The sequence below is a fragment of the Aquarana catesbeiana genome, linkage group LG05, assembly GCF_042186555.1.
Source record: "Aquarana catesbeiana isolate 2022-GZ linkage group LG05, ASM4218655v1, whole genome shotgun sequence".
Lineage (NCBI taxonomy): Eukaryota > Metazoa > Chordata > Amphibia > Anura > Ranidae > Aquarana > Aquarana catesbeiana.
Genome location: NC_133328.1, coordinates 189,240,561 through 189,259,765, shown reverse-complemented (window position 1 = coordinate 189,259,765; position 19,205 = coordinate 189,240,561). Strand labels below are relative to the sequence as shown.

The window sequence follows — 19,205 nt, the reverse complement described above, 5'->3', positions numbered from 1 at the left end:
CTAATAGGCTTCAAAATAGGTGAACTGGAAGTGCCATGCTTGGCGCTCACAGTCCACCCAGGTGAGTTAGAAAACAAAATTAATATTCACTTTCCTAACGCTGAAACGCCTCTCCACCAATCAGGTGTGCGGGTCTGTTACCCGTCACCTGATTGGCTGAAACGATAGGCACGGCTATTGGACGCCTATCAGGAGGAAAGGACCGGAGATGAGGATGGCAGGAGACGAATGGAGGACCCGCGCCGTGGCCGTCACCCGCTGCACCACCGAGACAGGGTAAGTTCCGGGCAGACGGTGAGCGGGCGGGGGGTGGGGGATTCACAGTGGCAGCATTCGATGGCACAGTTGCAGCATTTAATGGGCACACTGGCGGCATTTAATGGGCACACTGGCGTCATTCGATGGCACAGTTGCAGCATTTGGTGACACACTGGCAGCATTTAATGGGCACAGTGGTGGCATTTGATGGCACAGTGGCGGCATTTGATGACACAGTGGCAGACTTCAATGGGCACAGTGGCAGCGTTTGATGGGCACACTGGTGGCATTTGATGGCACAGCGGCAGAGTTTGATGGGCACAGTGGCAGCATTTGATGGGCATAGTGTGGACATTTGATGGCACAGTGGCAGCATTTGATGGGCACAGTGGTGGCGTTTGATGGCACAGTGGTGGAGTTTGATGGGTACAATGGCAGCAATTGATGGGCACGGTGGCTGCAATTGATAGTTTTTTTTCTGAATTTTTCAGTTTGCTTGCGCCCCCCTAAAAATTTTGAGCACCAGCCGCCACTGGTTTATATGTACGTGCATATGTGCATTTTTATATATATGTGTGTGTGTGTTTTTATACGTGTGTGTATTTACATGTATGTATACCTGTACAATCAGAACCGATTTTTTAATTTTTTTTGCTTGTTCATAGTACCAGCAAAAAAATGCTGTTCCTCTGAAAAGTGATCCATGCTCAGATCGCTTTTCAGAGGCATTTGACAGCCGGTAGAGAGGCAAAATGTTGCCTACATAACCCCTTAAATGCATCATCACTATACTGCAACTGTATGCAATGCACACAGTTGCAGGGTGGTTGCAGTGCAGCCCCATTCACCTAGGGGTATACTTCAAGGGTGCCCTGACTGGAAAAAGATTGAGAAACACTGACATAGAGGAACACATCTATCCATTTCCCTCCTGCAGCCGTTGAATGTCTGTGGGAGGGAGAAGCGGGGTGAATGGAGAAATCGGTTACTTTATATGCAGCCACCCACTTGTGACCTGGTGTTCCACCAACAGGCTCGGAGGAAGGAACCCTGTCCGGGGGTCAGGGGGGCCCTCCATGGTTTCTTGCATCGGGGCCCTAAAGCTTCTAGTTACGCCACTGGCTTGGGGTATTGTTTTATAGCCTAACCCTGCTTTAAACTTCTCCACAACTTCATCTCTGACCTGTCTGGTGTGTTCATGATGCTCTTTGCTCACTAAGGTTCTCTAACAAACCTCTGAGGGCTTCACAGAACAGCTGTATTTATATTGAGATTAAATTACACACAAGTGGACTCTACTTACTAATTAGGTGACTTCTAAAGGCAATTGGTTCCACTAGATTTTAGTTAGAGGTATCAGAGTAAAGAGGGCAGAATACAAATGCACGCCACACTTTTTAGATATTTATTTGTAAACAGATTTGAAAACCATTTATCATTTTTCTTTCCACTTCACAATTATGTGCCACTTTGTGTTGGTCTATCACATAAAATCCCAATAAAACACATTTATGTTTTTGGTTGTAACATGACAAAATGTGGAGGGAATGAACACTTTTTCAAGGCAATGTAAAATTAAAAGGAAGTAAGGAGGCTCTGAAGGATGAATGGGAGCTGGAAGGACTCCAAGAGCTTGTTCTGACATGTGGCTATCATTACTGCCTCTCTAAAAAACGATCCATAGCAGATCACTTTTCAAATGGCATTTGATGTGTCCCCTCCTCACTGCATGTTTTAAACCACTGATGCACTGCACTGTAGCCATTTGCACTGCATGTAGTATTTTTGCCATGGCCAAGAAGCAAAGCATCATGGCTGTGGTATGCATAGAGCCCTGAGCAGCTCCATCCTTTTGTTCAGTTGGTTAGGTGGGGTAAAAATGCAGCTCAACTGTCTGCTTTTACCACTCTCCATCTGCCTATGTGGCCTATAAGGCCTTGTTTACACACGTGGTTTGGGGTAAAAACAGATGGATAGACTGCATTTTTGCTGCAAGCTGCAAAGGCAGCCATATCGGGGTATACACACGTCTGGCAAAAATGATCCCTTGTCGTGTTTTATGGGCAGTACCACCCACTGAATGTGACCCATGCAAGTGAATGGGGCTGAGCTGCAACTGCCCCACAACTACTGCAATGCACATGGTTTTGGTACAATGGTGCAAGATTTTAGGATGTTAAAACAGGCGGTAAGGAGGCAGCAAAATGCCTCCTCACCACCTGTTAAATGCCCTATGAAAAGAGATCCAATGCAAATTTTTCTTGAGAGGAATACTGCAAGGGAAAACTAGCCCTAATGCCGCGTACACACGACCTGACTTTCTGACAGAAAAGGTCAGACGGAATAATTCCATCGGACATTCCGATCGTGTGTGGGCTTCATCTGAGCTACTGGCTATTGAACTTCCTTTTTCTAGTCCCGTCTTATGTCATCGCATTCTGAACGAACGGACTTTGATGTGATTGTGTGTAGGCAAGTCCGTTTCAGCGGAACTCCATCGGAGCTCCGTTGGAAAGATCGTCAGAGTCTACTCTGACGGAAAGTCTGGTCCAGTGTACATGGCATTAGGCTCCATTCACGTCTATACAGGTGCGGCAGAGTGTGCATTTTTGCGTGGCACATTTAGGGAAGCCCCTTCATTTCAATGGGCTGCCCTACGTGCAAAAACACACAAAAATTGCATTATCTGTCTAAAAATTGCAAAAAAAAATGCATGCTACTTTTTACCACATTATTGCACTTTGGGCAAATGAGCACAAAAGTGCATGTGTTAGCAAGGTGCATGCGGGTGTCATTAAGACTTAAAGCTAAGTTCACTTTTTATTTCCAAAAACTCAGTTTTTCTCAGTGCCCAGCTTGTAAAAAAAAAGTCTTCATTATGTCTTCATTACTTCTTGGACGGACCTTAGGGAGTGAAAACTGTTAAGACAATGGAAGGAGTTCACCAGCTGACCTGTTTGACACACATCCTTCAGTTGCCCTCCCCTTCCAGGTGATCGCTCCCACCCACTTCCACAGGGGCATAGTTTTCCAATGCAATCAGAGATCACCACTCTCAATAATTTACAGCTATCGTTTTTTTTTTTTTCTACATTACTTTCATCTTGCATAGATCATTCATTTGGCAGAGTGTACAGGAGCTGATTAGTCAGATAACAGCCTATGTTGTTCAGAGCTGTTGTATTGAAAACAGGAGAAGTATGTCCTTGGTTCTGTAAAGCTCACCATACACTATACAATTGGATTGTGCAATCTCCTTTAGATCTACCATCAACGATGTAGTGCAATGGCCTGCCTGATTGGATACAGAATGATTGGGATAGATGGTGTGTACTCTTATTGTATAGTTTTGGTAAATCTAAAAGAGATCATACAGAGATTGTACAATCAGATTGTATAATATATGGCCACCTTCATACACCTAAAATTAACTAGTTGCTCTTTCTGTGCCATTAATTGTTAACGGCACCCCAAATGCAGAAGCAAACACTCAATTTGCCACGTGAAACAAACGCAGCAAAACACACAGTTAAAAAAGTGCACACCGCAACACCCCAAAATATCCCATTAGTTACTTTGCCATATGTAGAGCAGCCCATTAAAATCAATGGGCTGCACTATGTGTGTCAAGTGAAAAAGCCATAAAATGCGCACTCCTACTACACTAGATGTGGATGGGACCTAAAAGTGAAATTGGTGTGTTTGAATATAAAGGGTCTTGCAGGCCATGTTTATGTCTGTTTTTCTGTATTTTTCTGAAATGAATACAAATATTGAAAAGAGATGGGTGTGTTTACACAAGAACAATGAGGCTCACATCTGCGCATTTCCAAATGCATGGCAAGCTGCACAGAAAATGCACGTTTTGCCTTGCGTTTCAGAAACGCACTGCAAATGTGCATTGTGCTTGCATTGTCATTACATGTTAAAGGCAAGTGAAGGTAGCAGGCATGCTGGAACAAATGCACAACAAATGCACCAAAAAAGTGTGGTAAAAACACACCACGCCCCTCTCCAAAAAAAGATCTGGAGCTTCGTTGGGGCAATTGTCAACATAAGGGCAGTCCATTCAAGTAATTTCCTTTAGAAACCATAGTACCAGAACTATGGAATTGGTAGGATCCACCTGAACAATCCACTCAATTTGCATCAGATCAGGCAGGTCCTTGCACTACATAGCTGATGGGATATCTAAAGGAGATTGTACAATCAGGTTGTACAGACAGTGGGTGGGAAATAAAAGAAGTGGTATAGTAATGAGGGAGGTGTGGTCCAGACAGGTGAGCATGCCCTACCACACCCTCTTCTGTGATGCAGCAAGGAAGTGCATGGTGGAATTTGATCTGTAGGAAGTGATGGAATCAAAAATCACATCCAATCTGATAGATGAAAGTTCAAAGCCTCTATAGATGAGGTCAGTGAGAGATAAGCACATGGGCCAAAAATGACAATAGAAAATGCTTCTATTCATTATGAAAAGTGAAAAAGTGGGCGGCACAGTGGTGTAGTGGATAGCACTCTCGCCTAGCAGTAAGAAGGGGCGCTGGTTCGCATCCCAACCACCACACTACCTGCCTGGAGTTTGCATGTTCTCCCTGTGTCTGCGTGGGTTTCCTCCGGGTACTCCGGTTTCCTCCCACACTCCAAAGATATGCTGGTAGGTTAATTGGATCCTGTCTAAACTGGCCCTAGTATGTATGAATGTGAGTTAGGGACCTTAGATTGTAAGCTCCTTGAGGGTGTAGGGACTGATGTGAATGTATAATGTATATGTAAAGCGCTGCGTAAATTGACGGCGCTATATAAGTACCTGAAATAAATAAAAAAAATTAAAATAAAATAAAAAAATCTGCCCAAAAAGGTCAACTTAGCCTTTAATGGTACAGTGGTGCACCTGTGATAGGGCTGTGTATTTTGTGCACCGCAGGAATGCACACATTTTTGCGCACGTATATGAAATGCATATGTGTGAACCTCGTGTTTGAGAGGGAGGAGGCTAAGGGGGTCTGAGGAGGAAGAAACAAGATCTAGGGCTGAGTTATCCCACTCTTTGGGCAATTACATGCAAACAACTGTGGACAGTGTCATCCTGTCATTAATTTCTACAAGCTTCCTGTCATCAGGTCATCACAAATACCTGGTTGTACCTGGCACTGAAATTAGCTGATCTGGGATCCATATTAGCTTAGTGGTGCTGCTCCAAGCAGAAATGCTCTGTCCTGTTGGTGCTCAGGAATGGGGGTGCAGGCGCAGGATATCACTTATCCTTAGTCTATGACTAAGCTCCGATGGGTGGGGCGAAATGCGTCAGTGTGTGGACTGCGGTGCAGCCACATATACATGTAACGACCAGGATCGATCCGATTTTTCTGCTCTGATCTTCTTACAATGCTGATCTGGGAGGTGTATAGCCAGGAACAGCCATGTTAATAAGCCATAATTGAGTAAAAATTGTCAGCAGGCAGATGAGTCATTTTCTTTTCTTTTCTTTTTTTTTTACAAGCACTACTTTTTTCAAACTTTTATTGTGGTGACACAGTCACTTTAATGAATATTTATTGCATTTATAAGATCTGCACAAACTGTTGGTGCTATATAAACCCTGTTTAATAATAATAATTTATAATCATATTAAATTGTGTTTTAAATTTATATGAAGTTTAGCTTTATTGTTGTGATAACACTCTCTATATCTAAAATAGGAGGCACTAAAGGGGTGGGGGGGTGACCATGTTCACAAAATTCTGAATGAACCCTTTGCACACTGTTATAGACCATTACATATCCCATACAAGCTTTTGCTTAAAAGAGGGATTTTAGGTTCACATATATTGCAATACATGTTCAAGCTGGTCAACTGCGTGATCTCTCTCTCTATGGCCAGTCCTTTTTATAGTGTGCACAATAAAAAAAGCTTACTTGCTCCTAGGATACATTAATGGACATATAGTACCAATATGGGGTAAATTTACACTGTCAGAGGCAAGCTATATTTTCGTGTTTGTTATATGACTCAATTTTATATATATTTTTATAGATGGATACGGTCCAGTGAAAACACACTCCAACATGCCATAGTAATGCAAGATTTAAATATCCAGTTTACTGATCATTGAAGCATACATAGGAATATACATAAATGTATTCACGCATGATACTAATTAGACACATGCTATCGGTTCATACATCTGCCTGTTCAGATAAAATAATAAAAAATAATCAAGAGAGACAATATGTGAAATACTAGAATACACAATGTGATTCTAGATTCACTTTTTAGCATCCTATTGCCTGCATTAAGAAGATACAGTAGCAAGTGTTAGCTTTGCCTTGACTCTCTGGTAAAAGGCCATCTACTGATTAAGGAGTGAACTGCAGGCTGTAACCTCAGCATCTCTTTGCTCCCTGATCAGCCTTTTAATACATTCCCTCCCCCCCTTCCATCAGTCTGCAGGAGCTGCTGCAAAGATTAAAAGAAACACGGACTTGTGCCATCATCCTGCCCATCCTTTGCTCCATTTCATCCTACAAGCACATTCCACAATGAGCTCCCTGGACTGGGGAGGCTGATCCTGGAGTCTGAGCTGGTGCTGATGCTGCAGTAGTGAGGCAGTTCTTCCTCTCTGCTGAATAAATATAGAAGTGTTGTGAATGTGTGTGCTGGGAGTGTCTTCTCGGACTGCCTGCCCTGCTGTGTGCATGCATATATAGAGCCGGTGACTGTGTGTATCTGAGCTCAGGCTAGCACTGGGAGAGGAAGGACTCAGCTGCAGCATCCTCATTACATTGCTCCCATCCCTGGCTCTGCCCTAACCTGCCTGCACATGGCCATTTTGGGATTTTCCTGTTAGGCTACGCATCATCCCTCCTGCTCAGACCTCTCTGTTTTCGCTCAGTCTCCTCCCCTATCTCTAAGCATGATCTTCAGCAAAGCAAGTTTGTTTCTTGGACGTTGAAGGAGAAGAAGTCAGGGTCCTGCAGAACAAGGGGGTGGGTTTTGTTATTCTTTAAAGGGTAAGCCCTGTGCCAACCTCCTCCTGCCCTCTCCTTCAAGAGCCCACCACCTCCTTCTCCCTGGTCACCCTTAGCTGTCAAGGCAACAGAAGAGGACACAGAGGGAGAAGTTGCTGGGATAACCCCCTGTGGGATCTGGAGTTAAAGCTGGGGACACTGAGAAGCCATGCTTTGGATTTGCAGAGGCTCTGCTCTGGTCCTGGGGATTTTCAGCTGCCTGTACTGCAGCGCCTGGAGTGCCAGCCCTGAATCCCGTAAGTCTCAGTACTGCTTTTTTTGATCCATTCTGCTCACTTGTTTTAAAACAGTTCTTTGGCCATCCCTGTTATGAATATTTCTTAAAGTGGAATATGGATGTGCTTGCCACTGCATTAGATCACACAAACTGCACCTATTAAGAGTTGGCCTTTCCTAAAAGTTCTGAATCATTTTGCTCCCCCACCCCTTTGAGTGCTTGTCATTTCTTATTTGCTGTCAGTGTTGGTACTTGGTGATGTTCATCTGCCAAGAAAATATTTGCTTGTAGGACATCCAAATGAAAAATCACATGTAGCCTGATGCTGCATATCTTTAGTATGAATTAGAATTAAGGTGGATTTAGGTAAAAGATCAGGAATTGAATGCATTGCCTCATTATGAGTCATTGGGAATAAAACATTGGTTGGCTCAGTAGCTAAAAGTGCATGATGCTGCATACTGTCTTTGCTTTATAGTAGACATACATCATCGGCTAGTAGAAAAAAGTTCATTGTGCATTGTGTTTCCAGCTCTGATTAGATTCAAGTTGCTTTGCTGTGTATTGTTTTTTTTTTTTAAATATTCAAAGAATACTTGGAAAAAAAAGTGGTTACTTATTTTAAATTTCTTTTATTTTTATTATGAAAACACATAACGGTATGATGTTATATTTGTTGCGCTGTATAGTAATGCTTGGTGCAGTGGCAATTATTTGCATGGTAAACATAAAGAATACAGAATGATACATGCAGTGCAACCTCATTATTAATGCATTAGGGTAATGCTTCTTTGAACTCAAGCCACCGCTTGTATAAAAAGTTAGATTCTCTGGTCTGTTTGTATAGGAGGGTTGAAATACCACTATAGGTTTAATCATTCTCTTTTTGCACACCACTGTGATTTTGACAGATACATCCTGAAGCCCATGCAGTTAATAGATCAGGAATAATGGACATCAGAGTTAGACCTGTCATCAGATTTTTTGTTAAATGATTGCTAATCTCCAGTGTTCTTCCCCCCTGACCATCAATTATTACTGTGGTCTAGTGATGAGTTTCTAAGCAGCTAGAGGTTCATGCAAGGGGAGTTTATATACCACTGCATTATCTCAGACTTTAACTTGTCTTTTACTGTAGGTGTCAGTACAGTAAAATGTGGCTGGCAAAAGTTTTTTTTTTTTCTCCACTAAGCCCACTTGTGACTTGCAAAAGTAGCAATATCAGACATTTGTTTTATTGTGACAGTAGCAGTATTCTATTGATTTTTCTAATGGAAATTTTTAGCTGTTGTGTTAGTGTTTTCTAGACACCATAAGGGAAGCGCACATTATTACATATTAAATATGCAGTAGAAAGTATTGTAGTAATTTGAAGCCATATGGTATCCTATAAAGGGTAAGCTTAGGATGACTGATGTTCAGCGGTTTCAGCATGTTTTTGTGAAATAAAGACAAAGTAGATGCCAAAGTAGACAAAGTAGATGCCATAAAATGCAGTTGACCACTCAATTGAGTTGACCACTCATGCCTTGTATACCTTGTATTCTTTTTTTTATGATTCTTCGTATAGAATAGACTGTTTTGAAAGTACCGTCATATTGTCTAATTTGTGATTTTCATATTAGACCACAAAGGTGGCTTTGCTGATGACTCCGAATGCAACTTTTTACCATAATGTACTGTCGATGATGGCATACTTTTCAAACAAGTTAGGTTATTACCAGTTGATCCACTGAAGGTATATATTATTTTTTTCAATAGATACCCAGTCAAACTTAGCAAAAAACTAGTTTGACTGTAATATATACACCTGATGTGTCTTTTTTATTTATTTTTTGTTTTACATCTTTTGCTGGTTTGACATGGCAGCAAATGAAAAAAATGCAAGTTTACCCTTTTAATATGTTAAAATCTGTGTTTAATCCTACCGATTCCCCAATGATCATCTTTAGCCATGGAGATTGCATCCACATATTAAAATTTGTGTCTGACTATTACATTTCCTTCTTGTAATATAATAATCTTATATAAAGATAGGATGAAAAGAGCAAAAATACTTCATTTTCATGACCGGTTATATGGGAATTAAAAGGATTTTCTATTCATTGGTTTGTACAGTTTACAGTCATTAGTTTTTCCACTTTGTGTCCTTCTAAGTAGTATTTTTGGAATAAATATCTATAATGAACAACTCAACCAGGAGAGGTCATCACTAGACAAAGTAAGAGGAATGTTCATTAAATAGATTTCCATTTCCTACATAACATTCCACACACTATTTTTTTGTGTAATCTCTTACAAATCAGAATATTATTATTGAAGCAAAACAATTAACTCAGCAGGAAAAAGTGCAGTATCTGCATGACGATAGAAGAAATCCATTTCTCCGAGCAGGCTGCAGTCTGTATGATATCCAGATCTCAGCAGTATTTCTTCTGTAATGTAGTAGTCAGTGAGGTACAGCACTTTGTATAGATAAAAGCCCAGACAGCTAGCGCTGCACTGGTTACGGATCGCCACAGCAAGTCTCCGGTATAAGTGCTGACACATCACATTGTACCTTTTCTGTTCTCAGTAAGTGCCTTCAACTTGTGATGTGAGCAGAGCACACTCTGAAAGATGAGGTGTTTAACAGCATTGCTTATGATTTAATCTGAAGTTCATGACACCCTTGCTGCCTTCAAGCAATATTCCCATAACTCTCAGACAACAAGCGATCTTCCATGTGTTTCATTTGTGAAGTCGAAGACCTTGACCAGGCAAAATAAAATTTGTGCCCAGTGGCAAATATTGATATCTAAAAAGCAGGAAAACAGTGGTATGCAAAGCTTCATAACTCATAGCAAAATGACAGATTTCATTTTCGATCTTTCTGATTTCGGTAAACTTAAATATGATTGTTTGCCTTGGGTAAATCTACTTTATACATCACATTTACTTTTTCTTCTGGCCAAGCTGATAAAATCAGATTGGCTGCTATGCAGCCCAATATTGATCTATGAATAAGTCCATTAGTAAGCACTATGTGTGAACTGGGCTGACCGGACTACTCTATACTACATTATATAAATCCGTAACATTCAAGTGGTCTATCCAGAAAGACTCTGATATAGACAGGAAACTTTTTGGTTGAGTAAGAGCCTTTTATTGAACCATTACAAGTGCAATTTTGTGTAATTGCTTCATTAGAATCATTAGTAAAAATGTATCAGCATAAAACAACAAATCTACATAGTGTGAGAATGATCATAATGGAAACACAAGAGAATAATATGAAAAAAAGACTTGTTTGATGCACTTGGTTATGACCTTTACAGCAGTGTGTAAACCAGCTTGCATCATTAGCATCTGCCATGTTTTCCTCATCTAACACTGAAAGTATACATAATCTACCCTGGGTCATTATTTAAGAAAAATTTTTATATGCATATGGCTATATTTTTGGGCTATATTTTTATCCACGATAGACCAGCACTTTCTGTTCACCCTGCCAAACTATGGTTCTGAGAAATTCCTCCAAGTATGTCATAGATTAACTTTTATAAAAAGTCATGCATTCACTACTACCGGGAAAACTATGAATGACAACTCCAAGGGGTCTATTTATCAATATTTTTGCCCAAGATTTACACAACTTTCACCCCAAATTCACACATTTCTCTAACTGAATGTTATATGAAAATGTGTTAATCTTGGGTGAATGTTGTGTGAGTCTTGGATGAAAAGATTGACACATTCCTACATCTTTAAGTAGAAGCTGCTGTAATATCCTATTACCATTATTTATGGTCTTTCTTTATATAACCCCAAAATATTCTGAAACAAGTAACAGGCTGAGAAAATCTTAAAGCAAGCATAGAAGGATAAACACAATGTAATACATAGTGAAAAAAATGGTGGCAGGGCCAGGTTGTAAAAGCTTACAGATCAAAGTAAAATGCATTAATGGTTTTAAATGCTGATCAACTATGTAGACTTTAAAAAAAGGAAAGAAATAAAGTGACACTGGTGGAAGATGTTGGTAAAGGAATATGTGTGCAAAAAAGATCGTAATAACAAGAAAGATTTGAGATGGTTGAGATACTAGGGGATAACTACACGTTCAAGAATTGATGATACATGTGAAAAATCCTGGAGATGAAAGAGAGAGGATTATTATAAGGGAGTTTAGGTGATCCGAATGAGTGACAGATAGGTGGGGCATGGTTAAGCATTGGATGGAAATAAAGAAAGGGGTTAACAATATGCAGCAATTGTGAGTAACATTCCAATATTGGATTCCTACTATATTCACAATGTGCAGCAATTACAGTGATTATCAAAAAAGCATCTATTAGTGAAATGGTTAGAGAGAAACGTTAGGGCAACATGATGATACATACGTTGTAGTTGGCTTGAAAAATGGCACATGTCCATCAAGTTACCTGGTGTGGAAATAATTAAAGAATAAAATAATGCTTTGTGGAGCTAGTTGGAGTCATCTGAGAAGAAAGAACAAATAAATGATGAGATGAAAGTAAATGATTTTTGAAAGGATCCCAATGGGTGGTCCAAAGCAGCTATGGGAAAAGTATGTGCTTGAGGCATCAGTCATGCAGATAAAAAATACAGTACATATTAATATTGATGTTAGGGGATCTATCACTCTCCTTTAATTGCTGTGATGATCGCCTCAAAAAATGTATAGATAACAAAATCAATAAAAGGAAAGAAATAGTTCAGCATATCAACATCAGCAAACCACAATATATATATATATATATATATATATATATATATATATATATATATATATATATATATATACATGAAATATAACTTAGATTAATGGACTAATGATATATTCCAGTAGTTAAAAGTTTCAATAACACCATACTGTATATGATGAAAGAAGTGTATAAGAGATCAGAAAATACAGTAACATCAACAGGCATGTCCTCTGTCAATGTGTTTCTCATGTTAAATCCATTTCTTTAAGACTATTAGGTGCTCTATATTGCAAAACTCATCACAATATGATTGTATACAAGAGTACAATCAGTATCCATAATAGTCTGGGATGATAAATATACAATTACAAACTCCAGCACAAACAGCTGGACTACCTAATTCCTTTTATTTATTTTATTGTATAAAGAAATACAGTACAGTGGCTACTCAAAGACAGTGGGTGTGAAATAAAGAAATCTGAATGCCAATCAAAGCTAAACTCTGGGAAAACACAGCTGATATTCTTGTGTAAGCTGTTTTACCAGACAAAGGATTTATAATTCTGGTCAGTTTGTCTTGTAATCCATTTAAGGCAGCAGAAAAAAATCTGAGACCTAATTTTTTTTTCGACTGTAGTTAGGCAATACAGCTTGATCCAGGACCTGCCCTACATTGCTGATTGGGCAATGGGCAAGCCACAGCATACTGATGAGTTAAAGTGGTTGTTACCACAAAAATGCAATTTACTGGCAGCCCCTCTATTTTATCTAGGCATAACACACAGGGTAAGTGTTTTATTAAAAAAAAAGCTTGTAAATACCTTTTTACAGCTAATTTCAGGCCGGTCACGTGACTCCTGGTCGGTCTCCTAATTTGATCCAGGGCTACAGCAGGAGGGGCTGAGCGGCCATGTGATCTCCCCGACTGATGTCAGAGGGAGATCTTGGCCCCTTCCGATGTAGCCCTGGATCGGAGTAGGAGACCGGGGGTCACGTGACCAGCTTTTATTAAAACACTTCTGTGTTATGCCTAGATATAATAGAGGGGCTGGCAGTGACAATTTGTAATATTTAATTTTCTACAAATAGCAGCAGGAGGGGGGTGGAGACAGAGGCACAGACACAGAGCTGACAGGCAGGGAGGGAAGGGGAGAGGACAGAAGGGGACAGAGGAGAGCTGTGGATGATGGAGACACGTAAACTGACCATGATAGTCAGGGCTCAGCAGCCATGATTATCATGATCAGTACACAGGAACTGGCAGGGTCAGCCAGGTGTTTTACAGTTTAGAGAGGGGCAGATTAGACAGAACAAGCACTGTGCTTTTTATTCTGATATAAGGGAACAGAATCTCTCTTTTTTTTTTTTTTTTTTTTTAGGGTTATAAACACACATAATTCCTATACTATTTTAGCTGCATGTTCACAAAATTGGATCAAGAGCATTGCACAAAATAATTGAATGGGAACTGGCTCAAATACAGATTCTCTTTTCCACTGTAAGCTCTGCTGTGCAGTGTTACAGGAACCTAAAGCCAATGACATGTTCAGGTACTTCTACACATTGTATTTAAATCTACTTTATACAGGGCTTTTTTTCAGCAGGAACTAGGGGGAACTCAGTTCCACCACCTCTGGCTCAGGTCATCTGCTCCCTGCTCACCACTATCACTTGGTAACACTGAAGTCCAGCTTCTACGTTTAGAAGTGATAGCTTATCTCCCAGTAGTTCCCACAGGTCAGATCTCCTGCGCAGATCCCACTGAGTGCCGGACAGGGACCAGGGAGATACAGAACATGTGCCCAGGGTTCAGTGCAGTCATGGGCAGGAGAGGGTGCGTGGTAGGCTGCACCCTCTGTGGTTTCAATTTTTTCCCTGGTGACCAGTTGTTGATGCTCCTACTGCATGATCTCCCTTGCAAGTGACTGTAGTATAGTATAGTATGCTGGGAGGTACTACAGCCAGATAGGTGTTTCAGCTTAATATTGCAACAAAGGTAAAACATATGACAGATGGTGGAGCTTTTTAAGGAGGGGGGAGAAGATGAGGGCAGTGGAGGGAGAGGGTTGTATGCAGAGGGAAGAGCTACTGTTTGATGCCATTTGGCAGGTATGTGTGTGTGGCGGGCATGGTTGAGTTCCTGCACCTATTCTCTGAGAAAAAAAGCCCTGACTTTATATCATAATCGATTTTTTTATGTCTGTCTGAAGTTCAGCTTTGTGTTTAAATAGAGATTGAACATTACAAAAGACATGGCAAAGGGATTGGCATTTTTTGCAGTCAGAAATGCAGGAGTGAATTCTTTGTAAGAGGTTAAAGAAATTAAACCAGACAAAGTTAGCAGTTGCATAAGACTCTTAAGCCTCGTACACACAATCAGATTTTCCGACGGGAAATGTGCGATGATAGGCTGTTGTTGTCGGATTTTCCACAGACAAATGTTGGATTGCAGGTTTTAAAATTTGCCGTGGGCAAATGTCTGTTGTCGGATTTTTCGAGCATGTGTACACAAGTCCGTCGGACAAAAGTCCAAAGTACAAACACGCATGCTCGGAAGCAAGGACCAGCCAGAAGCGGTCAGTCTTGTAAACCAGCGTTCATAATGTAGAATTAACATTTGTGATGTGGCAAATTATGAAATCAAAAAATGCAGCACACATCCTCTTCTTCTTTAATGGGATAATAATGAAGCTGCTTTGCTGGTGATACTGATGGAGTTATTGCAAACACATTTTCAAAGGCTTTTTTTTTCTAGTAATATCAAGAATAATATTATTATTCTTTTTTTTTTATTTGGGCAAGTTACCATAACACCATTATCCCGTAGTTTTTAAGATCAAAGATACAAATATGTTGTTGTCCCTTGTCAATTTTACATTGTATTTTTTTAAATGTAACTGCCTACTCCCAAACTGTCATTTGAAGTAAAGAAAACACATAGCCAAGTATTATTCTCCACATTTTTTTTTTAATTGTGCATTAAAAAAAGAAAACAAATACAATTAGACATGCTATCTGCCAATAGAACTTAACCATAAAGTTCATTCTATGCATCCAAAAATATAGAAAATATGCCAAATCAAATCATTATTTAACCAAAAAAAATGTCAAAGCAATAACTCCAAGGCCAATAATAAATAACACATTATCTCGTCCGATTCCGCAACATGGCTGGTTGACAAACGGCCATTCAGAAACAAACTGAAAAGCGTGAAATGAAAAACGCGAAATGAAAAGTGCAAAATGAAAAGCGCAAATCAACACTCACCAAACTTCTACTAACACGAAATTAGCAGAAGGAGCCCAAAAAACAACGTAGTATGTCCCTACGTTTGTATTTGTTGGCCAACAATTCCTTGCCGTTTGTATGCAAGACAAGTTTGGGCCAACGCCCTTCAGACAAAAGTCCACGGTTTTGTTGGCTATCAATCCAATCGTGGGTATGAGGCTTAAGAAAACGCAGGGGAGTGAGCAAATTAAAGCGAACCTTGCAACACAAAATGAACTTCCTCTCATCTTTTTCTTCTCCCTATCCCTCTTACACAGCCACAGAAAATGTTATCATTTAGTTCAAGTAAATACCTTTTTTTTCACCTGTAAAAGTGTAGTCGCCCACTTTCTGATCCCTTGCCTAAATGAAAGGTGATGTAGTGATCTGCCACTTGCAGTCCCCTGTGATATCCACATAACAAATAGCAGGAGGCTGTGTTTCAGTGTGAAGGTTGAAGGATGACATTGTTTTGATCGTGAATGCACATCAGGATCGGTGGCACATTTGCGCATGCCCAAAATCAAGCAGCTCATCAATAAGGGGCTAGCTGTGAAAATTAGATAGAGACAACTAGCCAGTGGCAGCTGATGCTCAAAATTTTTTGGGGTGGTGCAAACAAACTGAAAAATTCTTCAATTGCCACCTCACTGTGCCTGTCAAATGTGAAGCCTTACTGTGCCTATCAATGCAGCCCAACAGTGCCTATGAATTGCAGCCTCACTGTGCCAGCGTGCCCATCAATGCAGCCTCACTGTGCCCATGAATTCTAGCCTCACTGTGCCAGTGTGCCCCATGGATGCAGCCTCAGTGTGCCCCATCAATGCAGCCTCAGTGTGCCAGTGTGCTCATCTATGCAGCCTCAGTGTGCCAGTGTGCCCATCAATGCAGCATCACTGTGTCAGTGTGCCCATCAATGCAGCCTCAGTGTGCCAGTGTGCCCATCAATGCAGCCTCAGTGTGCCGGTGTGCCCATCAATGCAGCCTCATGCTATCAACAATCACCATGGTCCGTCCAGTCAGTGTCCACCATGCTGCAGTGCTTGCTCCCTGTCAAGACTTTACAACAACAACACACTGAGTCTGAGTCACTGACTGTCTGAACCACTGGGCCACCAGCAGTTTTTCTTGGCCTACTGTGTGTTCCACTCCAGCGTGTGGTGGCCGTGGAAAGAAACCAGATGTAACACAAACGCGTGATGCAGTAATGCTTAAAGCACCGTCCTACATCCTGCAGGCCGCCAATCATTAGGCAACAAACAGAGACAAATTCCACAGTGGGAGTGCTCAAGGTGCATCGCTCTGTGCCCCAAAGATGCTCTAAGGGTTAGCCAGTAAAGCTTCTGGATCTTGACCATGTGATGTGGGAAACGTCATGCCTCCCATAGACACATAGTGTCCAGCACTCTTATAGGAACCATTTTTTTTTCTTTGGGGGGTGGTGCCCCTGCGCCCCCTATTGATGGGCCTCCACTGCAACTGGATATTGATTATGGGTGTTTCAAGATGGAGATGTGGAAACAGAACAGCACAAGTAGAAGTACTGCAAAAAAAGCCATTATACAGGGTTGCATTTAGTTTTACATCATTAAGTGGAAGTTCCTCTTGAGGGAATAATTATCTTTTTTTAATCCTGCTGTGCATTTGCTGGTGGAATGGTGCTCTCTGCAGATAACCCTCTCTCATACAGACAAAACAAGATTCTGGTAAATGTACTTGTAGTCTGTCTTACAATTCTAAGACACTTCTCTAAGTAACATTCCTGAGCCCTGGGATAATGTGTACACAAGGATTGGGTGGGCTGTATAACCCTTTCTCATCCAGATGAAACTTGCTCCGTGGAAGTTATGTGCACCAAAGAGGGTGTAGTAGCTGTTATCAACTCCCCCTGTAGCCCAAGGAGCCTGTATACCAGAGACGGACTGACAACTCATGGGGCCCCTGGGCAATAGGAGATCATGGGGCCCCCCTGTGTCCCTGCCACACTGCCCACATTACATACATTGGTCCCTACCCCCTTTAGCTGCAGAGGCAGCAGCTGAGGATGTACACATGCTGTGGCAGGAATGATACCCCCGTTGCTTTTGGTGGGTGTTTGTGACCCAATCAAGTGAATAGGGCCACTCTGCAAACACCCTGCAATTATGTGCAATGCACACAGTGGCAGCATGCTAGTGTGGGATCTAAGGGGTTAAAGCAGGTAATGTGATGAGGCAATACAACATCTCCTTATCACCTGCTTTAACCACTTGGTTGCCTTTGCAGAGCCGCCCCATGCCAAGCATGACAGGGTTTATAATTCCTGCTGAGGCTGCAACATGTGTACACCTACACCCCTGGCTCCTGCAGGTAAAAGGGATGTGGGTGGGGGTAAAAACAGGCATAAACTATGAGGTTTAACCACCCCCATATTGTGAATGTAAACAAGCCCTTACTGTCCTGAGCTCCCTATCACAGTTGGTTTTTAGGGGAACCCTGGGTTGAGAACAGAAAGACCCCTGAAATAAGAACAGAGGGGGACCCTGGTATGAGGACAGAGAGGGACCCCTGAGATAATGACAGAGAGGCACCCCTGGGATGAGGACAGAGTGGGACCCCTGGGATGGGAGCAGAGAGGGACGCCTGGGATGAGAGCAGAAAGGGATCTCTGGGATGGGAGCAGAGAGGGATCCCTGGGATGGGGGCAGAGAGGGATGTCTGGGATGGGCCAGAGAGGGATCCCTGGGATGGATCCCTGGGATGGAGCAGAGATCGATCCCTGGGATGGGGGTAGAGAGGAATCCCTGGGTTGGGGCAGAGAGGGACCCCTGGGCTGGGTGCAGAGAGGGACCCCTGGGATGGGATCAAAGAGGGATCCCTGGGATGGGGCAGAGAGGGATCCCTGGGATGGGGCAGAGAGGGATCCCTGGGATGGATCCCTGGGATGGGGGCAGATGACATCTCTTTACTCTGGGGAAGGGGGGGTTGGATTTGAAATACCCCACACCACCCACACCCCCTACTAGCACATGTCCTCTCCCCTCAAATCGCACTCCCCCCAGTACATATCCTCTTACACCCCCCTCTCCCATCACTTCTCCATGCGTTACCTGCCCCCAACCCCCTCCTCTATCCACAAACTATGCACAGACCTCAGAATCAGAGCGGCTCTTACAGTGTAATGTCCCTCCTCCCAGGCTCCCCCTCTTGTCTGTGTACATCTGAGCCGTGGAGGATCATCCTCAGTGAGCTCTCTCTGTGGTGTGCAGGCTCATGGGGGAGAGATGTCGGCTGCTACAGAGGGGCATCGCTGCGAGAGGGAGCCTGGGCACCCGCAAGAGATGCAGGAAAGATATCCTGACTCCAGAGTGCCTGACACTAGCGAGCCACTGTCAGTCGAACTAACAGAGATCAGTGCTGGGACTTATTCCGTCACTGGACTCTGGGATAAGCAGGGATTCCTTGGAACTGAGGTACTCTCATGGGGCCCCCTGCTGGCCCCGGGCCCTCAGGCAGTGCCCGAGTGCCCTAATGGTCAGTTCGCCCCTGCTGTATACGTTGGTCATTCAAAGGCACACAATGGGGGGGGATATTAAAGAGTAGCACTTTTTTTTAAACAAGCAGCAGAGTCAGGTGTAGATGAGACAAAAACATGTAAGGCTGTAGTTCTGCAATTCTGATCCACTAACATAGGCATTATGGTTACTTATGTGCATTAGTTGCACTCTGTCCATAACAATCA

The 19,205-nt window shown here is 42.1% G+C and overlaps 1 protein-coding gene across 1 annotated transcript in view; it reads left to right on the top strand.

The window, feature by feature from the left end:
• The first annotated feature begins 6,739 nt into the window (after nucleotides 1-6,739).
• CNTNAP2 (contactin associated protein 2) overlaps nucleotides 6,740-19,205 on the top strand; it is a 2,786,505-nt gene continuing 2,774,039 nt past the window's right edge. Inside the window, exon 1 of the mRNA XM_073630449.1 lies at nucleotides 6,740-7,526. Within this exon, the coding sequence (XP_073486550.1) occupies nucleotides 7,439-7,526 (88 nt within the window). The 5' untranslated portion in view covers nucleotides 6,740-7,438. The remainder of the gene's footprint in view (nucleotides 7,527-19,205) is intronic.